A 26,570-nucleotide genomic window follows, 5' to 3' on the forward strand; every position below is an offset into this window, starting at 1 on the left:
GAAAAATCAATATAAGTGCTTGAATGTACGGAAGAGTTCAATGACATTAAAGTGTAAACAATACACAACAACTATATAAGTTATTTATTTGTTAAATGTTGGAATTACTGCGATTTCATGTACTGAAGCTAAACTATTCTTTTCGTCTTCTACAATTGGAAGAAATAAAGAATAATATGTTTGAGAACGATTTTTTTTAACACATGTTTGCGACAGATACTTATCAAAATTAATTAATACCAAAGAAATCATTTGTCAAATCTAATAAATTGTTAACATACTTAATATGTTCTATTTTTTTTAATCACAAACCAAAAGAGCTGATGGAAACGGATTAATTCATATATTTTGTTAAATTTTTTGTATTAACAAGTGTAAGTTTTGGTGGATATGTATATAATATATTTGGAATGAAGGCCAAAATATTGGAAAATGACTATTCGGATAAGTAATCAACACATCGGTTAAATTGTTAACTAAGAACAATCGGTTCAGGAAATGGACATTAGTTTTTTGATCCTTGAGTCATTGCTTAAGTCTTTGTTTTTAAATTAATCACCTTATCTGTTTTCCCATTGGTATTTTATATTTGTCCCCAAGATAAGATAGTGAAATTATGGCGAGCACAACCAAAAAAACACACACACAACAAATGTAATACAGAAACAGAATAGAGTTACAAAGTATCCAGCCGTTCGCATTCATTTTTTACACAAAAATCTTCATAAATTAGACTTATTTCAAATTTTTACCCCATGATTTTGCTTAAAAAGATTTTGGCCTAGATACAAGGAGAAAAAAAAAATAGTAGTGAGCAATATTGTTTAGCATGGTTTTCCGACCCGGCAATCCAATGCTCCGGCGTATTTGGTAAGCTTTGAAACGGCAACACCGTGTTTGGGCTTTATCATCTGTTGTCTAGAGTGTGAACACATGAACTTTGGGTTTCCAGACTGTCTGAAATATGCATTGTTCATGAAAATGTCTTTCTCGGATCTCCAGTTCCAGTTTTTCCACTCCGATTCTGGAGCAGAATCCCTCTTTGTCACCTGTAGACGCACACATTTTTCTCTTAGCTCAAAAACTATATATACCTTAAACACATCAAGCCTTTGGGTTTATATGTTTATACCTCTCTGTAATGTTGTAGGTGAGGAGGAGCGATGAAACGGTTTCCGTGGCTGAGAATGGTAGGACTTTGGCTACCCCCGATAGCGTAAAGCTCCCAGTGAGTGTAGTCATTGTTGACAACATGGACGAAACCCCATCGAATCCTCGGCATCCTCTGCACAAGTCCTTTACCAAAGTGGTTGAAAGCCACGGTGACTTGCATTTTCTTGTCCGCGTGGTTGTCATTTTGTGCACCAAGCAACATCACCTAAACACACAAACAACATGTTCATTAATTACTTTTAAATTGTCTTTAAAACTCCATATATAACGATCAAATCAATTAGGAAAAATCTAGTAGAGATGTACGGATTTGATGAATACTCACGTCGTTGTGGTGGGTGAAATGAGAGTTAGAGATAGTGATACCGGTGGAGCCCATTATAGCGTCGATGAGACCATCTTGGCATTTAGACATAGAAATGTGGTCAAGCCAAATGTTTGTTGCTCCAAAGATGGAGATACCATCTCCATCGGCCACTCCTCTGAACCCAAAGTGGTCATTTGAGTTTCTTATCATGCCACCTCTGCCCTGGACGATGTGATGGATGTGAAGCCCATGGATGATGATATTATGCACGTACTGCATCGTGATCCCAGCACCATATGCGATGTGCACGTTAGTGCCACGAGCATCGATCGTCTTGTGACTATTAATCATTAGCTCTTGGCACAACCTAATGCTCATATCGTGCTTGAAAATGATCCAGAGCGGTTCGTTCTGAATCACAGCATGACGCAGTGTTCCGGGTCTAGGGTTCACCGTGTCATCATCTCTGTTGCTTGTGACCACGTAGATTCGACCACGTTTGCCTCCTGTAGTCTTGTAACCGAATCCACGGACACACTTGACGAGCTTCTTGCGACGCCTGGCCCAATCCGGCTGGCAACGCCAACATTTATCGATAGGGTTACTTGCAGTGCAAGGTCCCTTTAGCTTGCTCCATTTCCCTCTACCCTTACCTTTACCTCTACCTCTTAGACTCCTCCTTGTGCTGTTCGTCGCACTAGAAATCATCTCAATGTCGTCCTCTTCCTCCGAAGCGTTTTCATCCATCTCTTCAACATCAGTAGAGTTGCTGAAGATCATATGCACAAAAACCAAAACCCATCATAAACCCTAAATCATTATTTTCGTTTATAAAAATAACCTAACGAAACATTGTCGTGAATTCATGTGATAAAGAAATAGATTAAGGGAGACTTACTCGTAATGACGCTCGTGGAAGTGGTCGACAATCTGATAAGGATCAGGATGGTAAGCCATAAGGGTACGTCTACGAGCTTCGTTGGCTTTTGTTACCCAATACTCATCCGTCTCCGCAACATTGGCTCGTAAGGTCGGAATCAAACTGGCAATACAAATCACGCAAACTAAAAGCCTAGCCGTCTCCATTTTTTATTTGATTACCCCTTTTTCTAGAGAAAAAAACAATTTGTATTAATTCTTTTTTTCTTTCTCAAAGGGGTAATCTTTTTATATATTTTTTAAATATATATGGAGAACTGCTAAGCTTTAAACATGGGGTTAGGTCGTTTTTCTGTTTGGCCTAAAGTGAAACGTATTGCGAAGTTTGACAAACGTGAAGGTTGGTCTTTAAATAATTATAAATAGAAAAATTGACGAAGGAAGTTAACTTCTAAATTTAGAAAGTTTTTCCCGTTGTGTATGGAAAGCCACCACAATATACTGGTGGACAGGTTTCTCTGTTTCTCTTTCTTTAGTAATTTAACATTTTTCCTCTCCTTTGTACGTCTTCTATATTTGGATGCTTCTATGAAGAGAGAAGCGTTACTGTTTTCTCAATATTTCCAACCAATTTTAGCAACAATAAGAATTTACTTTATAGGTTATAGTTGTCAGATGCATCCAAAAGTAGTAAAAATGTCAGAGTGTTTGTTAAGTCTAATTTATTTACCTGTATCAACCATACTAAAAAGTAAAAACTAACAACTATTTTTTTCCTAACAACATCGGTGCCTCGGTGGTACTTGATCAATAATAAATAATGACTTCAAACAATGCTCATATGTTCTTGTATTTTTTTGCTTTTGAAATTTGGCTGATGGTGAAATTTTCGAAAATTTTCTTATAGTTACATCCGTTTTTGAATTCTTCTAGGCGAAATTTTGTTTTTGTTTATAAATATAAATTTAGACATAATTGTTCATCCTAAAGTATGTTAAGGTGTATATGTTAAAAAATGTAAATAGCAATTTACTTAAAATCGCGAACTATTTATAATGGAACCCTGAATTTGAGTATTAAACAGAGATATCAGACAACTAATGGCGAAACAATTATTGAACTCCAAACAAAACCACATGGGTTTCAGACTAAATAATTCAATTAGTAAATAAACCGAATCATTTCCCATTCAGGACAGAAGAGAGTCAAAGGAATAAAGTAAGGTTAGTATAAAACCACGCCGGACCTTATTCTCATATGTCCTATACCTCTTAAAAAATTTCTAATATACCCCTTTTCTAGTAAATAATTTATTTTCATTTATTTTTGATTACAAAATGTGGCTAAATACAAAACAACTCTTAATAAGTTAAGGTATTTACCGGGTCAAACCCATTTGGGTCATCGGAAAGTAATCTAATATGTCCGAGTTCCTAGAAAAGGGGTATATTAGAAATTTTTGAAGAGGTTATAGGAGGACATTTTAGAATAAGTTCCAATAGAGAAGAGGAGAAGAAGTATAAGAAAAGGAATGAGCGGCAGCAGATGAGGGAAGCAAGTATGGATCCAACGGCTGATAATAGCTAGGGCTTTCTTCTAATCTTTTATAGACGCCACAGTTTCTTCTTCTTCTTCTTCTTCTTCTTCTTCTTCGTTCTCTGGAGCTAATATCATACTATCAAGGAGAAGCAAAAAGAAATGGGGAAAGGTCCAGGTCTCTACACGGACATCGGCAAAAAAGCCAGAGGTGAACCTTTTGCCTTCTTTTTTTTCTCCATTTTTTATTGCGAATGAATCTGTTTCTGCCAAATAGAAGATGTAAGTTAGGTTTCTGGATCGCTTGCTTAAGATTTAGTTTTCGGACCAATCTAGTTATGCGCATGTTGGTTTCAGTTTTTTACTTTTCGAGTTATTCACTAGAAATAATCAGAAGTTTATAAAAAATCGAGTTATTCACTAGAAATAATCAGAAGTTTATAAAAAATGCGTTGTCATGTGCAGACCTGCTGTACAAGGACCACAACAGTGACCAGAAATTGAGTATCACCACTTACTCTCCTGCGGGTGTTGTAAGTTTCTTTCTTGCACTTCATTTTTTTTTTTCCATCTGAAAATATTCATTCAAGAGTTTGTTACAAAAACCCAAAGGAAAGGCAACTTGAGCCCACGACGGAGCAGCTTGAGCCCACAACGGAGCAGCTTACGGACAACAAAACAACAACGGTTAAGAAAGAACCTATCAAGCCCACACCAGGGCAGCTTACGGAAACTAGAACACCACAACGAAAACATCTACAGACAAACCTATAACAATTCAATGCACATAATCTCCCAATTTAGGAACCACAGTGATCTGGATAAATCGAAGCTGCCCTCGGCCAACCAACGATTCCATCCGCTTCAAACCCTGAAGACCCTTAGTCTTCTCAAATCGGATCTATCGCTGCCGCCTATAGCCTGCCAAACGATACCATCCCCACTAGTAACTAGGAACCAAAACTTCACAACCCGACAAGTAAGACCACTTCAGGATCCAATCAACTTTCGGATACGGTTTGAACGCACTCTTTGACGTCCACTTTACACCTAGAAAGAAGCCTCCCAAACACCTCCACACAAACAAGCCTCGTTGATTGATTTCCACAACAAATGCATTCTAAAACAGATCACATCAACGAGAAATCACTGTACCACCAACTAAAAGAGATTTCTGCAACTGAAATTGTCACAACGGCTGCCAGACCCCACAACTCTAATCAAAAGAGAACCAACAACAACACTCGCTAGATAAGGTTTCCAATCCTAGCCAACCCATTGGTCAGGCAATACTGATGCAGTGCCATGTATCAACAGACTTCACGCAAAACCCATTTAGAACTGAGGACAAGGCATCAGCCAACATAATCACAAACCTTAGCCACAACACTGACCATACACACTGAACTGAGGACAAGGCATCTTGCACTTCATTCTTTAATATCTTTGTTTTCTTACTCTTTTGTTTTATTGATTAGTTTTCTTTATTTACCTTTTACAATCTTTAGGCCATCACATCAACCGGAACAAAGAAAGGTGAATCGCTCTTGGGAGATGTAGTTTTTCAACTCAAGCAAAAAAACATCACCACCGATTTCAAAGTTTCCACTGACAATACCGTATGCTTTATTATATTTACCCAAATTACATTCTTTCCCTTTTACCTTATCTGATTATCTAAATCTATTCCCTTCTTTATTATTACTGGTTGGTTTCAGGTTTTGATCACTGCTACCGTTGATGAGGCTGCCCCTGGATTGAAGTCCATCTTCAGCTTCAAGGCCCCTGACCAAAACTCCGGCAAGGTAGGTCTTTCTTCTTCTCTTTTCAACCCCCATCCATCTGCATTTGGATACCTTTTATAATTCTTTGTTTCCTCTTTCATACAGATTGAGCTTCAGTATTTGCATGACTACGCTGGTATCAGCACCAGCATGGGATTGACTCAGAACCCAACTGTCAACTTCTCTGGTGTTGTTGGGAACAATTTGCTGGCTCTTGGTACTGAGGTTTCCTTCGACACCAAATCTGGCAATTTCACCAAGATCAATGCTGGCCTCAACTTCACCAAGGATGATTTGATTGCTTCCCTTACCCTGTAAGTCAATGAATGAATTCATGTGAGATATTTGTGGATTAAAGATGTGGTTCTTATCAGTCTTGTTTGTTCAGGAACGACAAAGGAGATTCTGTCAACGCCTCATACTACCACATTGTTAACCCGCTGTTCAACACCGCTGTTGGAGCCGAAGTGAACCACAAGTTCTCTAGCAAGGTCAACACCATAACCGTGGGAACGCAGCACTCGATTGACCCCTTGACCATGGTGAAAGCACGTGTGAACAGTGCGGGGATAGCCAATGCACTCATTCAACACGAGTGGTCACCCAAGTCCTTCTTCACAGTCTCTGGAGAAGTTGACACCAAGGCCATCGACAAGAGTGCTAAGGTTGGATTGGCTCTCTCTCTCAAGCCTTGATAAATGAGCCATCCCAAGTAGTAGTTTATTTCTACTCACTTCCCTCTTGCTTGGTTTTAATGGCGGGCTGCTTGCTAATCTTTTTTCCCCCATTTTCTTGTTGGATTTGTAGAAGTGAATAATAATAATAAAGTTGACAAAAAAGATGGTTTGTCTTGGTGACATGATGAAACACTAAAAGATCTTTATGTTTCTTTGCTATGCACTGTGTTTCCTTCTACTCTAATGTTACCCTTTTAACATGTTTAATCTTATATGAAATGAGGTGATATCACTTCTAACACAATAGTTAGTGATAATATTACCCTCACTAGGGCAACGGTTAAAGAGTACAATAGACAAAAGAAACACTAGGTTAACAATATCTGTTTTACATCGGTTGAATAGACGTTTCCTTGCATTACAAGAGAGATCCTCCCCTTTAGGAAATGTGAGATAGCTTCAAAACTAAGTAGTTGCACCTTTGGGCTTAGGAGACGGAATCTGATGACGATAAGGTGAAGAACCAGCTTGGCCATGAGGACTAGACTGTGTCCTAAACACAAGTTGCCCGTTTCTTGACCCGAACCCACGACCCGACCCAGACCCAGCTTTCAATCTCTCGGCTTGCATTGTCTGGAAGTAGTAAGAAGAGCTTGCCATGTCTTTCAGATGTGGGAGTGGTTTAAGGACCTCAACCACTTCACTCATTTTGGGTCTGATCTTGGAGTCACGGCTAAGGCATTGAGCTGCAAGCTGAGTTACTTTCTGAGCTCCTTTGATGGAGAAATGACCCTCCAGCCTCGGATCAAGTAGCCTGTAGAATCTTCTCCTGTCGAGGAGGTGCGGTCTCGCCCATTCCACCAGGTTGTGTTCCCCGTTTGGTCGGTTTTTGTCCATAGATCTTCTGCCAGTCAGCATTTCGAGTAGAACCACACCGAAACTATAAACATCGCTCTTTGATGTCAAGTGACCTATGGGCATAGTGCAGAAAAGATTCTATAGTTATATATCTAATCTCCTAAAGAACCAAGCCAAAGAAAAAAGTGCCAGAGTGTGAATGAACAAAGAAAAGAAAGGCATACCAGTCATAACATACTCAGGAGCAGCGTAACCATAAGTACCCATGACTCGAGTAGAGACATGGGTTTTGCCTTCATCAGGAGCATCTTTGGCAAGCCCAAAATCTGATAGTTTCGCATTGTAGTCCTGAGAATATTGGTAAAAAAGTTAAGAAGCAAGCAAGGCCTTATACTATATATGTCAAAGTAATTTAAAAAAAAAGAAAACATACTGAATCTAGTAAGATGTTTGAGGTTTTGAAATCCCGATATATAACGGGCTTCAGAGCTTCTTCGTGAAGGAAACTGAGACCCTTTGCAGCACCTAATGCAATCCTCATCCGAATTGACCATGGAAGAGGCAACGACCCTTCCAACACAAAGCAACGAGCTCAGTTTACAGCGCATGTACAATAAGAAGGTTTGAGAATTGTTTTAAGTTTTAACTTACTTCTGAAGAGGTGATTCTCCAAACTCCCACGAGGCATAAACTCATATACCAGCAGCCTTTGGTCATCTTCGATACAATAACCCACCAGTTTAACAAGATTCGGGTGCAGAAGATTACCCAGATAGTTAATCTCAGCCTGCAAAAGACCACAAACCTTTTAATCGTGTGTGTTCTTCAGTTTCAAAAAGAAAACAGATGCAAAGGATCTTACAAGCCACTCTTTATGACCCTGAAGGCCATCAGGATTCAAGGTTTTGACGGCCACAGTAAGGCCAGTGCCAGGCTTAACAGGAGCGGTGCCGTTCTCCTCGACCCATCCTTTAAAGACACAACCAAAGCCACCTTCTCCAAGAAGACTCTCCGGTCTGAAGTTTCTAGTTGCCAACTTGAGATCAATGAAAGAAAACTTCTTGAGGTGAGAATAGATCTTAAGTTCTTCACTGATCATTGGAGTGGACAGAGAGCTTTCTGCATTGCTAGTTGTTGTTGTAGAAGAAACAGGGCCAGCCGGTTGATCATTAGATTTCAAAATTGGAGACTTACTTCCCACTGTTAAAGCAGAAAAAAAAAGTCTTATCATTACAATACCATTCAAGGAGACAATAGTCATAATCAGAAATGGTTTAGCAAACAATAAAAGAGGAATCTTTTTTTTAATTAGGATTAGAATCAAAGTAGTTAATACAAGACTTATGACAGTTATAGAAACCAAAATTAAGAAGATTGCATTCCAAAAGGAAAGTCCTTTCTTTGAACTCAATTGCATACCAGTGGTTGTGGAGAGGCTGAGAGAGCTATGAACGTCTGATGTCGAAGCTACGCAACAAAGCATGACCCTTAATTTGACCCAGCAACCCCCATTTGCTTCTTCTTCGACATCACTGTTTCTGACATTGTTGTTCTTTTTCTTCTTCTTATTCCTCTTGTTAAGCTCATTGGATCTGTTGGATTGCCAATCCTCCATTACTTTGACGGAATCTAAACTCATCCCCGAGAGTTTCCCAGTTTGAGGAAAGAAGCGATTTTGGTGTAGAGAGAAGTAAGATTTAAAAAAAGCAGATAGAGAGAATTTTAGTCAAAAAAGGGAATTCATTGTCTATGGGAGATGAAAGAGAAAGAGAGACAAATCATGAGTTTGTTTGCTTATAAACTCTCAACTGTTACAAAACGCAGTTTTCCTATCATTTTCATTTATTTATTTATAGAGTCATCTATCTATTTTTTTTCTATATTGAGGAACAAATATACTCACTCCTTTTATAATCAATTTTTATAAAACAAACAACAACAGATGGACTACTTTGTTTTGTCATCATTATTACTTTTTCTTTTTGTTCTTTTTCAGTTTGAAGAATTAGTCGTTTCTTTTACAACTAATCTTCCAATCACTTAACTTCTTCAAATTTTGTTTGGTCAATCCAATTAATTTCTTGAGATTTTGCCTACAAATGTATAGAGAAATATATGTATGATTTAATTGTTCCTCTGTGCTTTTTTTGGAAAAGAAACTCCCAATCATATTGCTTTTCATTTTCACTTTTTCGATATAAGTGAAGCTTACCCCAGTTAAAAAAGGAAAGTGTTAACATAACGTAAAATTAGTTTTACCTTGAAATGAAAAATCATTACACTTTCTTTATTCGGTGGTCGGCCAATAACATAAGTATTTTAATAGTATTGCTGTTGAAATCTAAGGCCGACAGACATAACCTCAAAAACAGAGAGACTCGGACACAGCTCCTAAACCACTAAAAAATAAGAACGAACTAGTACCCGCGAGAAACATAACATTTTTGAATCATTGAATAGTAGTTTGGGGGGAGAAAAGCAAAACTGAAACATGTAGGGAAACAAAAAAAAAAGGAAAGAACAATGATTTTGAGCTGCACAAAGACAAAATCATATCAAATTTCAGAAAGAAAGATAAAAAGTAAAAATTTGGTAGGCATATTCCCTTCAGCTTTTTCCGTTGGATGAAGAGTTTTTGTAGTTGTGGAAGAGGTTAACCAGACGCTCGAGCACCGCGGCACTTTTGGAGAAGTAACCGGAGAAACCAACCGGAGTCGAGGCCGGCGGGAAGTCTTCAGGTGGCATAGCAAAAGGACGAACCATTTTCTCCATAGTCTCCAGTGTTAAACAAGAACCAACCTCTTGAAGCCTCTCTGGTCCCATTATCGGAAGCGTGTGTTCCCTTAGCAATGACTCTGCCTCGTCGTCATTATTCTGTCCTCACACATATTAAAATCATATTTTCAAATTTTAAGTTTTAATTTGTTCCTTTAGACGTTGAACAAAAATAATAATGGCTCTTCTTTACCTCCAAGGGAGACAAATCAGCTCCACGGCTGAATGTAAGTTCAATCCTGAATCTCTTGGGGTCTTCAAGTGATACCTGAGACCAATTTTTTCTTTTTATTATTATGGAGACAATATAATATTAGATGTTGAAGCATATGATATATGATGTGAGAGTAAAAGGAATGTAATGTGAACCTCGGTGTTTTCAAAGAGCCTTAGGACAATGTAGCTCATGTAATCGAGTTCCTTTGTTTTGCAAAGACGTTCCAATGCGTTTTGGCAGATGAGACTTTCCTCTCCTTGAAGTGATTCGTCCAGGTTACAGTATCTAAGTACGTTCATCAGCGAATGAATATGTGATTCCTGTTACATCAACATCATGCCACGCAAAAAAAAACATATCAGTTTCACTCTAAGAGTGTCAATCACATACACACGTGAACACCATAACAAGCAATAGAGAAAAGAGGAAACTTACAGATGTGAAATAAAGTCGAGTCCTCACATGACGTTCAGGTGTCTTAACATTGGCATACCTACAAGGGAAATGAAAAGTAATTAGTAGACAACACTTAAATAATATGCAGAAACCAAGAAAAAAAAGAAGAAAATAATTTATAGAAGCAGAGGCTATTACTTTGGATCCAATCGGTATTTGGTTTCTTTATCATCATCTTCGTCTTTATCACCTGTGCCAGGTCGTCTCAAATCATCGCTGCTATTAATAAAAAGCTTTGGCTGACTATTTCTATCTTCCTTTTTCGAAGCAGATAATGACAAGGCGGCTTGTTCTTGGCTTTCTTTCAGTTCAGCAACACTCATTGCTTCTTCTCGAGTGACTTGCTCTTGGCTTTCTTTCAATTCAGCAACACTCAATGCTTCCTCTCGAGTGTTCCTCAAGTCTATCAAGATCTTCCCCATCAAACGCCGAGCAATCTTTTTGTTTAACGGGGAAAAAAGAAGAAGAATAAGATATGATAAGATGTGAGATCCTTTGGAGCAATCTGGATAATCAGAAAATAATTACTTGTAGCTAGAAAATGTCACCTTTGAACCAATTTTAAGCTTTTGTTGCGGATTGATTCCATACTCATTTGGGATTACACCATCTGCAAGCAACTGCGACCACATAACAAGTAACTTAGTCATAAGCGAATATAATCAACAATGCATGCATAATAGAGAACTACAGTTAGTATGTACCTGTGCAACTTTGAAGAGTTCATCTAATCCTTTTAGATCTAGATGGGAATTATGCAAAAGGTCGTACCTGGTGAAGATAAGAGACATTACAGCATATTCAGAAACGAATAACTAAAGCTAGGTGTAAATCTAGAGATACACCAAAGACATGATCTAATATGTATAACTTACTTGCATGAATCATAGACATCCGGAATCTGCGTGATGTCGAATCGGCTGCAAGTTAAAACTCAACTATTAGTGCTATTCTCAGTCACAAGCCTCTAACGAAAATAAAGTTTAAAAGTTTGAGAAGCTTTAGTTTACTCTTTTCTTTCGTTATAGAGATCCCTTGCAAGTTTTATCCACCGAGCAAACATCAGAAGGAAACCTTCACTACCACATGGTAATCCAGAAGCAATCCGATCACTATCAATGTTAGTCTTGCCCAGGGCTTTTGCTTGATCATATGGCGGAATTATATCATATGGCTCTGTGAGGTTCTCGTCCTCATCCATTGCAAGTTGTCTTACTTGGTCAGTCACATTCTTAGTTAATTTCACCTGATTATTTTAAAAGTAATTCAACAGTTAAAGAATTGTTTTTTTTTAGAAATAACTTTATGGACTCTAATACACCACTTTTTATGAAGGATTAAAAATGGAAGTAAAAAACAACCACAAAAATGAGAGAAATGCCACAGAGGTTACGAATGTGCTCAGAGTCAGTGCAGTATGAAGTATTAAGTTGTTTGCAAACAAAACTAAAAACGTTTGGTGATCTGTTTCACATTAGTAATGAACTAATAGTAGATGGAAAAGTGTGAGTACCAATTCACGGAGGACTTCATGGGCATTGGGAGGAAGTCCAGCTCCATCGGTCATCCAAGGGAATTCTTCAGAGGAACCATGCTCATGTATCATCTTTGTGCCAGATGTTACAATCTCATTCAATCTAGCCTGCAGTCCAAGTAGTGACATCAAAATTGTTAACATATTTCAAGTGGACAAAATGAAATTAACTGAAACCATATCTACAAAAACCATTTGAGATGGTTTTGAGAGGCTTCTATTAGACCACTTTAAGAAAAATACTAAGATCTTTCAGAAACAGTTTTGATCTAACTGACAACTACCGATGGTTCAGACGAGTTGCCACCACGTGATTTATACACAATAAAGATGACTCATCAAAGAGAAGGGCAAACCTTGGCCGCTTCCATTTCAATGCTGGCATTATCAAGACCGTCCAGCATGGAAGAGTCCTTGCTAACCAAAGAAACCTAGAGAAAATAGATAATAAATTAGTGAACACATGATGACAATTCAAATCACAAGAAGATCTCAGTAAGATAAAAGTGAAAACCAGAATTGGCGTCAGCTGTCCTTCTAAGTCAAGCAGGCCTTTAGCAAAAGCAGCTGCAGACATCTGTCGACAGTGAAAATCAGTTAGTAATATTCGATCAGACTTGATCTTCTGTCACGTATTTTGGTGCAAACTGAGAAGAGTAGTGAGGCGTCAAGTATATCTTTAAAAGCTCAATGGCATACGCTCATCTTCACTACTAATAGTGTAAAGCTGTACCTGAACACGTCCCTCGTCAGAGCTGTAAATTTTAAGGTCATGACGGTATGTACTATGGAGACGAAGCAAACCAGTCCCTTCACCTGCAAGCATATTATGCCATTTGATCATGAAATATGTGACAGAAACTGCTTCAGAAACTTTTGTGCGACAGGTTAAAAGTATCAGATAAAAACAGATCAGACGCCCGTACCTGGATACATATTGTTTCGAAAGAATCTACCAAGTTCTTCCGCCTGCAGATGAAGCACACATCAGTAAACTTAGACAAGTTTACACGATAGATAAGCTACCAAAATAGATTTCATGTTTAAATAATTGTTCGATGCAATACATTTAACAATGACTAAATGGTAGTAGTATACCTGCTTTCTACCAGCGTGTGTTAGAACACCCCCATATTTCAGTACCATAAGAGCCTCTACTGGTCTTTCTTCTTCGCCTTCACCGTTGTTTTTTGGTATTTTAACCCACTTCAGCGGCTTTAGTTGAACCTTCCTGTATATGCCAGAGAAATGTCCACCCTGCATATCAAAGTTCTATTAATATGAAAGAGAGCTCATGGAGGAAAAATCAACCACGAACATATGATAGCAACAGTTGTCTGGCCGTGAATTTAAACCCCTAACTGATACAATGTAATTATTTCCAAGGACTATCCGCCACCATACAAAACTGTACGTTTCAAATAATGAGGACAATAAATTGGAACGTATATATGTATCAAGATATACCTCTTCAAGAACTGCTTTAACTTGTCGAAGTTTCTCCGCATGTTCAAGGTCTTCTGCATCACTATCACTTTCACGACCTGGTCTAAAGATTAAAAAAAAAGAAGACCATAAGGTCATTACGAGAATTCAACTATCAGCACGGGGTGCTGAGCAGAAATGCTATATCTATAGCGAAAGTATCTCAATGGAAAATGCTTCACAGAAAAATCATGAGTGTTCTAACAATAACATAATCTCTTTCAATAAAATTGTGCAGCCACTTGGAAAGCTATTGTGACAAGACCCAAAGAGGTGAGTTAAGGGTTATACCTTGTACGGGGAACTAACATTCTTGTGGCATCTAATAAGTCTTGCAACTGGACCGCAGTTTTAAGTTTGGTCTGTAAAATTAGAGAATAAATTTACACAGTAGAAGCAACTAACCAAGGCAGGAATAAGTTGATGATAGAAAAGTCAAGCCTCTCACCTCAGCTCTTGGCTTCCCACCATTGTACTTCAACATCAGGTTTAACAGTTTTTCCTCTGTAACTTTTAGTTTCACCTTCTGTTTGGGAGTTCGATCGCCACTGTCAAGTAAAAAAAAAGGTTAAAAACACTCAGATCTTGGCTAAACACGGAGAGAGGTATAGAGGGGAATGGTGATCATAAGCTAAAACATACTGTCGAATAACAGCGATAACACAGCGTAGCTCTTCTGATTGCCCAAAAGTGCCTATGATGCCACTGCCTTGGCGGGTTAGTCCTTCATTAGGTTGTACAGGTTCATTGACCTTCCATGGCAAAGTGGGAGGAAGAGTCGAGGAAAGATGTGGAGCTTTTGCATCCAAACACATTTTTCTTAGTACACAAGCAGCATCGTCGTAATACCTTAATAGTACAAAAGGTTTGAGTATACTCTAAAGTTGTAAAGCATTTTTATAAAGTTAAATAAAGTGAAGAGTGCTAGCTTACTTGTAAGAATTCTTCACAAAACTCCATCCATTTACATCACAAACATATGAACATCCCTCAGATCGTAGAAGATCAAACCCACATACCTGAAATTTGAGAAATGTTGAAAAAACTAACACGTAATTGTATTAAATCCAAAGAATCATAGAGGATTGGTTTCATAGCATACCGCTTGACGAAATGCAAGGCAAACTTCTCTAGCCATCTGTTTCTCGGTAGGTGTAAGCAACACTGGATACCTCACCTGTTCAATAAAATATCCAAAAAAAAAAACTGATTAAAGTCTAAACACATCAACGTGTTACACTTTCATGAAAGACTTAGGCAATTCATGCTTTGATACTCTATTCAAACTATATCTCTTTCGTCAAAAGATAGTGAGATAATTTCCGGTTTCATTTTTTAAGGTAATAATTGGTAGAGGACGTACTTCCTTGCCATCAGTATTCCTCATAACAACACCATCAACAACAGGTGACTTTCTTGCTTCAGCATGTGCGTATTCAGGACCCACTGTGTACACCTGTATTTACCAAGCAGATTTGTCAATTTTATAACTCGAGAAAGCCAAGATTTACGAAAAATGTTCTCCAGACAAAAACAACCAGCAATGGGAGCTACAACAGCTGTTGATAAGTCATGCCTTATATATACAAACATAGAAAACATAGGTCACTAACATGACAACCTTTTACATTTAGGACACTTGATACCAGCAACAGAACAATAACAGCGTAATATTCGAAGCAAGGTTAGGTGGTGCGAAAGATGGGAATGAAGAAACATGTAAAGGAAAACAATCAGACCTTGACATCAGTTCCTCCGGTAGCCATAAACTCCTCATATATATAGGAACCCTCTCGCCTAACTCTTCTGACGTCAGGATGAAACTCACTTGATCGGTTCCCAATCTAAAGTAAAATGGAGACAAACAAAATACATTAGATGGGAAAAGAGTCAACCAGAGGAATCTGCCACAAACTATTACGAAAATATTATAGTATAAACAGTTCAATCCAGACTGAAGAAATACCTTGCGAAACAATTCCTTCATGCCTCCACCTGCGGAGCTAGGATAGTATATCATGATACTATGGTCATCTCCTACAAACGCACAGAGAATTTTTGTAAATAGAACAAGGAGAATACCAAGAATCATATAACAACTTGTCCTTATGGATAAATAGATAATAAGGTGCATGAGAAAGTGAGCAAGAGGCAAAAAAAAAGAGAAGCTCACCATTGACAGGCTTTTCCACAAAAGGCTTCCAGAAGCGTTCGCCATTAACCTCAACAAAATCTTCTTCCTCGACAAAATAATCGAGGTCTTGATTTGGTACCGTTCTGTTAACACAAGCATACCTAGGAACTGGGATGCCATACATCTCAAGATGCTGTAGATGCACAGAAAATTTATATCCGTTAGTACAAGGAAAAAGTATATAACATCTAAAGTGCACGGAACCAATTCTTTCTTGCAGTCTAACATGCATACATACCTCATACACCTTGCGGCGATCATGAAGAAGATACTGAGGATCAAGTTCATTCACTAAAAACGGCCTGAATAGCAGAAATAAGAAAAGTCAACTCATGAGTTGACGCTGGACTTTTCAGGAAGGAAACATTAGACGTAAGCTAGGCCTTTTACTGAACCAAGAGCAAAAGAAAAGAAACTCACTTTCTTAAAGCAGCATATGCCTGAGCCTTTTCAAGAGGATATCCAGAGGAATGAAAAGCAATCAAGCAATCACAAATGGGCCAACTGAAACAGGAAATGCTTAGGTCAAGGGTTTGATTCCAGTATATACCACCACCTTGTGGACTAATAATGAAACAAGAAATCAAGATGATACAAAAATAGGAAAAAAGCGAAAAGCAAACCTTTCAATTGGATCTTCAAGTATGACTTTATCCCCAAAATGTAAGATCTGCGTATAAAGTTGTACATCACATGACAAATATAAAAAAAAATACAGGAGGGAATCTAGAAAGACAAGCGTCAACAGCAACTTTTGTTTTGGCAAAATAAGGCCAGCAACTTGTAAAATGATAAAAGCATCATCTTCCACTAACATATGGCCAAGGATACACAAAGTACAAGTAATTTAAAACAAAAAGAAACCTCTCTCCAGATTAAATACCAAACTACTTATAAGAGTATAGTGTATAGACCAGAAAGCAGTGAGTAAGCTAACCTCAAATTCACCAAAGGACTCCAGTCTGTCAAGAATTTGACCCATGGGAGCTGAGAAGACCTATAAACCCCACAAGGAACAATATATGAGTGATGGAGAAGAACAGATGGTGAAAATAAACTGGATCCGTATCAGAGTTAAAGAGGGCTTTTAAAAAAAAAAGCATCTGAATCTGTTGGTCAGGAGAAGTAAACGTGAAATACATATACGAGCAGCAGCAGCAACAGCAACAACAACAAACAAATAAAAAAGGAAAAGAGAACCTCGGAGCCGCACTTCACCTTCTTTTCCATGACGCACACTCCTATCTTTATCTTCCCACCACCACCAACGCTTCCTCCTCCTCCTCCTCCTCCTCCTTCTTCCCCCTCCATTCTCTACCTTTTGCTCCTTTTTCCTCTTTCTGTTATATCCTCTCACTAAAGTCGCAGATTCACAAATCAAACAAAAATCTCACTAAATCTCTTCAGTTTTAAAAACGAAGATTTGCTAATCAGCTCTCTGCAAAGGGAAAAGAACAAGCAAACGAAAACAGTTGAAGAAGGAGAGAGAGAAACTTACCAGAGCGAAAAAATGAATGATGATCACAAGGCAGAGAGCAGTAGGCGATAGATAATACTACTTCCTACTGATTTGGGAAATAAATAAAAATAAAATATCTTTCTTTAGCGGAGCGGTGAGGAAGCACGAGGACAGAGCGAAGGGCCAGTCATCTCGTCACTGGCCCGTTTGCGTTAAATTATTTTATTTTTATTTTATTTATTTATAAGAATAAAATCAAACATGCTCTCCTTTTTCAAAAATTTCTAGTCAGCATCTCTTGGACCCACTGCTTGACGTTAATATTATGGACTTACTATGGTGCTTGAGCTTATAATAATAATACTGGTTGTAATGATGATTTTGTTAATATGTGATTGCTACCAAACTTAAAGTATCAAAATGATGGTCCATTGTGTTACTCATCAATGTTACATATGTCATTATCATGTTCTCCCTCTTATATATCTTGCTCTTATAAAACCGATGAAAGGATAAGATCTAGGATTCGAGAATATGCACTAAGATACAGCCAAATGTAGTTTAGCTTTTTGGTTGCTTTCCAACTTTTCCTTATTCCATAAAGTATTGCAGACGGTTCAAAAGGTTCCAACCAAAAGACAATCTCTGTCATATCAGGCTCTTTTTCTACTACCAACTGATTCGTTACGTTACGTACGTGTATCACTATTAGTTATACTAGAGCCTTTTCCCGGGCTACGCCCGGGGTTTATTTTCCTAAAATTTTAATTTATTTTAAAATATTATTTATATTTAAATATGTAATTTATATTGGAAATTTTGACAAATATAAATTATTAAAATGAAGTTTCACATCTTAGAATGTAAAACTTAAATAATGATAAAACACATATTATATTATTTAAATTAGTATTACAGTAAAAGTAAAATTAGTTAAAATTTCAATAATTTAAAAGTTTGATTTCTTAATTATTTTGTTCATTCTATCTGATTCGTATTGTATAATTAGTGACGAAAAGTTTAAGTTCTTCCCAATAAAATCAATCTCTCTAGAAATACACATGAAAGATAATATTGTTGGATCTAATAATTTTATCAGCTTGATAAAAGGTAAACAGTTGATTTATTAAATATTTTCAGAAATTTCATAAATGTTGTTAGGGGTAATTGGTAAGTGCTCTGGGTATTTTCTACTGTTCTTTTTATTTTTACAACATTTTAATTTATCAATTATTTTTTTTAAGAAAATAATTTAAAAACTATAGCCCAAAGCTAAATTAGTAAATATATTGGTTTTGGAAATCATTTTAAAAAGATATATACATTCAGTATTGGAAAGTAATTAATATAAATTTACGTCAATCTAATCTAAAGTCACAGAAAACCATGGATAATGTATATTCGAAAAGCTGGCAAAAGTAGATTCTGGAAAACCATGGATAATGTATATTTCTGAGAAAATATCAGAGTGAATTTGATCAAGCAGATTCGAAACAGATGCTAAGAAAGTAGATTTATAAGGGAAAAAATAGTGAGGAAGATGAAAAGAGTCCATTGAATGGGTTCAATTAAGAATTGATGAGTGTAGATAGTGGTGAAGTTATTGTTTGAAACGCATCTGGAGAGAATAGCAATGGAAGATATCGAAGCTAGAAAATGGAAGGGGAAACCGAAAAAAAGAAAACACGAACGAAATTAAGGTTGAGTTCTGCAATTTCTTTTTCACTTGGACAATATGTCGGGCCTAAAAAAAACGAAGAAGCCCAAAATCATTAACAACAAAGCCCTAAACGAAACAAAAGAATCCAACGTGGACGATGGAAGCAATTTAACTGGCCGAATTTTTGAATTGTTAGATTTGTCTTTTTAATTTGTATGTCAATTTCTATTTTTTACAATTTTTGTACTTTTTCATTATAAATTTAGAGTAGTCATTTTTTGTTTTATTTCAAATTAATATTTTACTGTTGTTTTGTTTTATTTATTGTATATATGAAAAAATTTCCTTAAGCCGTATCAAATTTATTTATTTGGTTATATAATAGGTTATTATTATTTGAAACCAATAGTGCGGAAGACAACAATTAATATGATAAATATGAGGAATTGACATTGCGTATTAATTTTTTCATATTATAGTTGTGTATCTTTGATTCATTTACTTGAAAATGACTAAAATATCACTTTAAGTCAATGCATGGCAAAAACAATTCTGATCAAGTTACACAGTTAATAATTTTGTTCTAGGTTTACATTAACATTTTCCAATTGACTATTATATACTTATCTTAGGAAATAGAACTGAGATCATTTTTAAAATGTGTGATAATATAATATTGAATTTCAATAAAACAAATTTAGCAATTTCTAATATATCAGGATTTAAAAGTCTGTTTCTAACATATAATAGTGTACTATATTAATTCTAAAACAAATATTGTTTGCATATTATTTTAAAACAATTTAGACATTTTTTTGTAGTTTTCTATTAATATAATTTTTTAGACATTTGATGCATTAACCAATTGGCCAGCAATGAGTGTTATTCTTCCATGATCACACACCTAAAAGGACTAACAATGTTTAAGGTGAATGTAATGTTTTTATAATACTAATTATGTTTCATTTTAATTGTCATTTTCGATTTGTGCATACAGATGTAAAAAAAAAATTAATTTTGTATATTACTAAAATAAAATATCATTAGTTATACACTTAATCACATTTCAATCAGTAAAAAATAGACTGAAGAATACAAAAATCATATAACATATAAAGTTAATCAATTATGTATTTAAATTCTAAAACAACATTTATCTTGAAACAAACAATTTACTCTACAACAACAATTAAATTAAAATGAAAATAGTAGTAATTTTTGAATTTCATAAGAGATTATATCAAAAAAAATTTTAATATGTACTTTTATACTCAATTAAAATATAATTGCTTAAAACTTCATTTACCATAAATGTTAAATTTTCTTACATTCACAATAATTAAATTTTTCGTACATTCACAATAGTTACATATATATTAAAATGAGAGTCAAGTGTGTATAATTGATTTTACACCAACTACTAATCTAAAACTCTAATATACTACTCCCTCTGTTGCAAATCATATATGTTTTACAATTTTTACACATATTAAATCTTATTTTTGTGAATATATATTTATTTAAGTCTTAGTTATAAATATATATTTTGTGATTTATATTTCTTATAATTCTAAACCGGTAAAAAGTCAAGAAATGCAATTAGTATTTGAAATTTAGAATTTATCATTATTAGTTAATAAAATGTATTGAAAATACAAAAATGTATCTTTGAAAAAATAAATTTCCGCTAAAACATACAGTTTTATGTGTATAATTGAAAGTCTCATAATCTTAACGAAAACTTGAACTTTTATGATTTTGAATATTAAAAAAACACGTGGATCCAATAACGTTTTCAAATTTACAAATTCCCTTCTGTAATACAAAAAATATTCTCCTTCGAGTGGAGATTATTTAAAAGTAATAGTAGTAGAAAACATTTGTTTTGAACAATCTTTTTTGTCCAGGGGATTGATTATGTGTATTGTTCAAACCTTTTGGTCTTTTTCTCGGATCTCAATCTTTTTATTATTATTCTTTCTCTTTGATTCCTTTCCTCGATCCAACCTGCTACTACAGTTTCTTATTATGCAAAATCAAACTACTTCTGAAGATTTGTTTAGCATATTAAGACATTCACAACTCCTTTAGTATCGGGAAAACGTTTTAATAAACGCAGTGGACAATCAACCCATTTGATTTGATTTTAAAGAAAAAGATAAATGGTAGCAACATTCATTCGACTTCATCGATAACATATCAACGATCTTTCACTTTTATTAAGCTTTAAAGTTTCAAAAGATGCAACAACGTCACTGACACAAACTCTATTGACAAACAACATGCTATGTGCAACTGAGATACTAAGGAAATAACTAAAACATAAAGCACTTTTACTACTTGTCTTCTCATACTTGTTTGGGGAAGCTCAGAGTCGTGGGCTACGTCCATCGTTTTGGTTGATCTGCATAGAGGAGAAGAGATATAGACAAAATCTGCAAGGACATGGCAAGAAGCTTAGATCTGCTGCATCCATCTCTTGAGGGCATATAAGACATGCATTCATCACATCATCACCTTATTTCTTCTGATCATACTTCATATTTTTTCTACTTAAATTGTGATGAATTGCCTTTTCTGGTGAAGCTTCTTGGTGGCACTTGCACTCTCCTGCTCTTCTTCATATTGCTGCAGAGAAGCAATGAATATTGTGATATTTTGACATTAGCACAAGAGAAAAGACATAGCAATAAACAACCATTATCATTGCACAAAATCAGACATATATTATCTGGTGGGATCCACTTACTCGGCAAATAATAATACCGAAGACGACATCCCCTAATAAGGAACTTATATTATTGATATTAAGAACAAACATACATAAATTAACAGATTTATATAGACATGTTGAGTAGGCTAGATTACAGAGAACGATGGTTATCAATTTGAGGGGTTTTAAATTATGAGAAAATTTGGCTGTGCAAATAGCCAGAGAAAAAGTGTCAGAAATAAAATTGTAGCATATACTAAGACCTCTTGGAACAGAGAATTACCATGTCTCCCTCACTGCGTATAGCACAGTTTAAGATTTGTTTCACACCTTAGCTAGCTCCATCAGTGGAGAATATGAGTTTTGGATCACTGAGATATGAAAATAACAAACAAAAGGCTTGAGCTGGCTTTCCTTTTACAACAAATACATTCCATGAAAACAAAACTGAAAGCTGGTTTTCCTTTTACAACAAATACATTCCATGAAAACAAAACTGAAAGCAATCACCTGGGATACCCATCAAGTCATTCAATGAACTCAGCAACCTCTTTCCTAGCTTCCAGAAGGCCTCTTGAGTCACTGTAAGCACCTGATGACACACATAGAAAGGAAATAAAATTTTGATATTTCCTCACGAAACCTTTGCAAAGAAAAGATAATGCTCAGCTCTTGGAAATATCATTCATACCTTCAGGTTTATGGAGTACCTGGGGCAGTTAACTCACCAGGCTACCAATACGGGCAACTGAATCAAAACATCCCTGTTGGTCACAGTTATACAACGGTACAGGGCTATTCAGTTCCAGGAAGTCATATTCAATCTCCCTACCCTTCAGCTAGAGCAGGTCCTACGCCAAAGCAGTCCCATATAATTGTCCAGACTCCTCAGTATATGCAGAGTAGTGATTCATCCTGATGGCTAAAATTATATATAATTAGATATATATATATATATATATATATATATATACGTGGTGAAGAAATGTCAGCAGCTTATGTAATATTCAACCCAAATTAGTCCTAAACGAACTGAAGATCACATGCTTCATTGTAAGTCTCTTTTTCTAGATTAAAGCCAATATGTAAAAGCACAAGATGATCCAAAAGTGTATACCTTTTTAGAGATGCGAGGGTAGGGAAGATAATGTTCCTTCTAGGGAAAACTCACCACTTACGGCATACTGACACTTCTTCATGTTTTCATTCAGAGATCATATTCGACAGACATTTATCTTCACACCTTACAGCAATCGCTACGGCACTTTAACCTTATCGAGAAAAACTAAAAAATTGTGAGAAGACTGGATCAAGCGAATCGACATGAAAACTACAAAGCGACGGCTTTTCAAATAGGTTATCAACACCATTGAAGGAAAAAAGAAATTGATCATCGCCATAACTTTAGATTCGAAATACTAATTCAGATTCGGGTGGACCTGGTGAGATGTCCTTGAAATACAAACTACAGAGACTTACCGTGGAGACATGGGACTTTCAGTTGGATTTTGTTGCCAAAGCTTCCGGAAAGAAACTCTGATGACATCAAAAGAGAGAGAGAAGAGAGAGAGAGAGAGAGAGAGAGAGAGATTAGAGATAACTCTTACGAATATGGATCAAAGGATCGCTTACGGATTTGGATGGCTTGAGGATTGAAGCCATCCTGATTGGCTCCTCGAGAAGGAGATGGCTCGAATGCATCTTTGGTGAGTAAAGAGAGAGATCTCAGATGAGCGACGACGGCGAACGGAGAGAAAGATGTGTGACGGCGAACGGAGAGAAAGATGTGTGAAGTTTGGTTTGATTTACTTTCTGCGATTGAGATTAGACTGTCAAATCTTTTCTTTTAAATCCAAATGTTTTCAATTCTTCAGGTTTCATATCGGAGAAAACAAAGAGGTGGAGAGGAAGATGATGAGTTCATGTGGCGTCAACTTCAGTTTTCATTTGTCGATTTGGGCAAAAAAAGCAAGCCCAAACGTGATGGGTAAGTCCAAATTTAATTACATATAAATTACCTTGCCCAAATTTACGCCCAGCTGACGTGTTTAAAAAAAAAAAACATGATTGGTTGAATTTATTTGAGGACGTGGACACCTTAAGAGAGCTTTATTAGTCCCTTTTAGTATAGGATAGATGTTTTTGATCAGGAAAAAAAAAAGACTATTAGTTATATGTTGAGTCTGATGAAGGTTTAGTGAACTTTATTCCTCTTTTTGTTTCGTAAATAATATTATTTTGACACTTTTCACAAAAATTTTTAAAAAAATTATTAAAATACATTTATGTTTTTAATCAACCAATAGTGTTTGAAATAAAAAGAATCTATAAAATTACTACATTTTGTAACTAATGCCAAATTTAAAATATATATAGAAATTGCATTAGAAATGTAAAATTGCATTTTTGTAATACGAATGTTTTTGTCAAAATGATACTTTTGTTAAAGTGACATTTTGATTTGTTTTTATTCAACACGGTGCTTAATTGTAGACTTTTGGATATAAAACGTGTAGATAAAACGTAAGCAAGTATATAACTAATATAATTTGGTTTATTCTACTAATATGTTAAGATAGCTGATAAATATTTGCCAGTTGATTTTGATATTGTCGAATACCATAGGCTGGTACCCATGATTGGACCGATATATATTATTAATATACATACAACTCTTTGAATATATAAAACCAGTATTATATCTTTTCTACGTGCTGAATGCAAAGGAATACAAAGAAGAGACTATATTCAAAATGGAGAACTTTTCTACGTACTGAATGCAAAGGAATAAAGAAGAGACCATATTCAAAATGGTTTCTCTGGTAGTAAAGAAATAACATAAAATAAAAACTTTCTCTATGTATAGTTTCTTCTCCTCGATCGACATACGTGCTGAAATATAAAACATAAAATAAAAACTCTCTCTATATAAAACCAGTATTATATCTTTCGACGTGCTGAATGCAAAGGAATACAAAGAAGAGATTATATTCAAAATGGAGAACTTTTCTACGTACTGAATGCAAAGGAATACAAAGAAGAGACCATATTCATAATGGTTTCTCCGGTACTAAACAAATAACATAAAATAAAAACTTTCTCTATATATAGTTTCTTCTCCAAGAAATGACATGTTGTTTGACATGTAATGTATATATAACTTTATCGTTTATCAATGTCTGCAAGAGATGAAAGAAGAAAAATCGATAAACAAGATTAGACATTAAGAAAATAATTAGACTTGGGATGATGAACATTATATATACGTAGCGAGTCTTTTAAGGAAAGAGTGTGTCGTATAGTAAATTTTCATTTTAGATTGGAAACAAGAGCTTTGGACACTAGCTAATGTCTCAAGAAATCTGGGCTTTGTACCTAAAATAGTCTCATCAAAAACACTTTGGAAAACCTGCACTTCCATTTTGGAATCACGATTCTATTTTAAAAATCAATATCATAAATAAGTAAAAACATTTGACCAAAAAATAATAATAAGTAAAAATATAAAATTATGCTTTTCTATTTTATATAAAATGTAAAAATTAATATTATTAAAATAGAAAGAATAAAAATATATAAATATTAAAACGAAAACTATAAATTATTTTTGTGTATAGTAGTTTAAAGAGATCTGGCGTATATATTCATATATATTGCATTAATCATTTGTGAGATATTAAAAATATTTTATTTGGTTATTTGGCTTATAAATTCAGTTTGTTAGTATTTTCAAAATTATAATATGAAGTTAAGAAAAAGAAGAAGAAGAAGAAGGCAGAGGAGAGAAGAGGAAGTAAGTTTCAAACGCAGCGGTTGCGGTTGCGGCTGCGGGCGTTTGCGGATGCGGGTGGTTGCGGTTTCTAGCGGTTTTAAGAGATTTGTACGACTGGTTCTGCGGTTAGAAATTGGTGCGTTTGCGGGATACTTATGACTGGTTAACTATCAAATACAGCAGCGGTTAAATAATAAATTAATAATATTTACATTTTATATAATTATAAAAATATCAAAAATCATAATATTATAATAAATATGTAAATTATATTTTCAAAGTTATAGTTTTAAATTTTTAAAATTATAGAAAATATTTTTATTTTAAAATTTTATAATATTAATTAAAATATAATAGATATATTTTAGTATTTTTATAATTCCATTTTAAAAAAATTATTGAATATTTTTATTTTTGTATTTATATGGTTTTTAAAGAAAAAGAAAAAAAAATTATCTTCCCGCAACCGCCCGCAACCGCAAACGCTAGCTGGAACCAGCTTTTGATTTTAAGAGGTTCGGAGCGGTTTGAAGCGATTTGTAGCGGTTTGTATGATTGTTTCGAAACGCTGTCAACCGCTACCAACCGCAAAAGCTGCGTTTGCGTGTGGTAGCGGGGAAACCAATCAACCTCTTAATGAAGTGGTGGAAGAGGAAGTAAGTTTATTTGGTTATTTGGATTATAAATTCAGTTTGTTAGTATTTTATTTGGTCATATCACTGTAACTACTATTTTACATTTTTTTTGTAATAAACTCTAACGATAAATTAATTGACTGGACGATATATTTGATTAGTTTTTACACTATGCAATTAACGTTTTTAATCAATCATAGAATACCAAATATCTACCAAAGTAAATTTAAAATAAACATTAAAAAAACTTAAGAAAAATTTAGTATTACCAAATTAATTAGAAAGCTCAAATAAGTGTATAAACAAAACAAACATATTAAGGGTTTAGGGTTGAACCCTAGGGTTTAGGGTTAGATGGGATTTAGGGTTAGATGGGGTTAGATGGGGTTTAGGGTTAGGTAGGGTTTAGGGTTAGATGGGGTTTAGGGTTAGATAGGGTTAGATGGGGTTTAGGGT

At 35.3% G+C, this 26,570-nt stretch overlaps 4 protein-coding genes and 1 long non-coding RNA gene across 11 annotated transcripts; 1 reads left to right on the forward strand and 4 right to left on the reverse strand.

The window, feature by feature from the left end:
• Window positions 1-635: 635 nt before the first annotated feature.
• On the reverse strand, window positions 636-2,756 carry LOC106433413 (probable pectate lyase 7). Its single transcript, XM_013874240.3, has 4 exons — window positions 2,379-2,756; window positions 1,499-2,249; window positions 1,133-1,378; window positions 636-1,049 (listed from the first exon to the last, which is right to left on the reverse strand). The coding sequence occupies exons 1-4, from the start codon at window positions 2,564-2,566 to the stop codon at window positions 825-827; spliced, it is 1,410 nt and encodes a 469-aa protein (XP_013729694.2). The 5' UTR covers window positions 2,567-2,756; the 3' UTR covers window positions 636-824.
• Window positions 2,757-3,875: 1,119 nt separating this feature from the next.
• LOC106433411 (mitochondrial outer membrane protein porin 1-like) lies at window positions 3,876-6,575 on the forward strand. The gene is made up of 6 exons (XM_048776198.1): window positions 3,876-4,106; window positions 4,361-4,428; window positions 5,404-5,514; window positions 5,614-5,700; window positions 5,785-5,993; window positions 6,068-6,575. Exons 1-6 carry the CDS (start codon window positions 4,058-4,060, stop codon window positions 6,372-6,374), a joined length of 831 nt encoding a protein of 276 aa, XP_048632155.1. The 5' UTR covers window positions 3,876-4,057; the 3' UTR covers window positions 6,375-6,575.
• Window positions 6,576-6,602: 27 nt separating this feature from the next.
• Window positions 6,603-8,992, reverse strand: LOC125606958 (serine/threonine-protein kinase PBL35). The gene is made up of 6 exons (XM_048776193.1): window positions 8,634-8,992; window positions 8,077-8,414; window positions 7,866-8,001; window positions 7,648-7,784; window positions 7,439-7,562; window positions 6,603-7,327 (listed from the first exon to the last, which is right to left on the reverse strand). The coding sequence occupies exons 1-6, from the start codon at window positions 8,851-8,853 to the stop codon at window positions 6,822-6,824; spliced, it is 1,461 nt and encodes a 486-aa protein (XP_048632150.1). The 5' UTR covers window positions 8,854-8,992; the 3' UTR covers window positions 6,603-6,821.
• Window positions 8,993-9,645: 653 nt separating this feature from the next.
• Window positions 9,646-17,539, reverse strand: LOC125606961 (inositol hexakisphosphate and diphosphoinositol-pentakisphosphate kinase VIP1). Of its 3 annotated transcripts, none has more exons than XM_048776211.1 (31): window positions 17,374-17,539; window positions 17,094-17,231; window positions 16,813-16,872; window positions 16,499-16,545; window positions 16,296-16,379; window positions 16,114-16,177; window positions 15,855-16,008; window positions 15,648-15,718; window positions 15,421-15,525; window positions 15,045-15,137; window positions 14,784-14,858; window positions 14,615-14,700; window positions 14,324-14,530; window positions 14,130-14,229; window positions 13,973-14,043; window positions 13,664-13,745; window positions 13,295-13,453; window positions 13,123-13,165; window positions 12,930-13,012; window positions 12,711-12,773; window positions 12,553-12,627; window positions 12,176-12,304; window positions 11,673-11,908; window positions 11,538-11,582; window positions 11,367-11,433; window positions 11,211-11,282; window positions 10,801-11,099; window positions 10,642-10,699; window positions 10,359-10,526; window positions 10,183-10,257; window positions 9,646-10,088 (listed from the first exon to the last, which is right to left on the reverse strand). In XM_048776211.1, the coding sequence occupies exons 2-31, from the start codon at window positions 17,184-17,186 to the stop codon at window positions 9,822-9,824; spliced, it is 3,231 nt and encodes a 1,076-aa protein (XP_048632168.1). In that variant the 5' UTR covers window positions 17,187-17,231; window positions 17,374-17,539; the 3' UTR covers window positions 9,646-9,821. The 3 variants fall into 3 exon arrangements, with proteins under 3 accessions (XP_048632168.1, XP_048632162.1, XP_048632169.1); XM_048776205.1 differs by having other exon boundaries at window positions 17,076-17,231; window positions 17,374-17,534; XM_048776212.1 differs by having other exon boundaries at window positions 17,094-17,191; window positions 17,374-17,441.
• A 1,675-nt stretch (window positions 17,540-19,214) lies between these two features.
• LOC125606964 lies at window positions 19,215-23,268 on the reverse strand. 5 transcript variants are annotated; one of them, XR_007338204.1, is made up of 7 exons: window positions 23,187-23,268; window positions 22,825-22,978; window positions 22,399-22,622; window positions 22,218-22,299; window positions 21,991-22,078; window positions 21,512-21,622; window positions 19,215-21,429 (listed from the first exon to the last, which is right to left on the reverse strand). It is a non-coding gene; the product is annotated as an uncharacterized LOC125606964 (long non-coding RNA). The 5 variants fall into 5 exon arrangements; XR_007338202.1 differs by having other exon boundaries at window positions 22,399-22,629; XR_007338203.1 differs by having other exon boundaries at window positions 22,399-22,629; window positions 22,825-22,992; window positions 23,187-23,267.
• Window positions 23,269-26,570: the final 3,302 nt, after the last annotated feature.

Source organism: Brassica napus, chromosome A1 (assembly GCF_020379485.1).
Source record: "Brassica napus cultivar Da-Ae chromosome A1, Da-Ae, whole genome shotgun sequence".
NCBI classification, from domain to species: Eukaryota; Viridiplantae; Streptophyta; class Magnoliopsida; order Brassicales; family Brassicaceae; genus Brassica; species Brassica napus.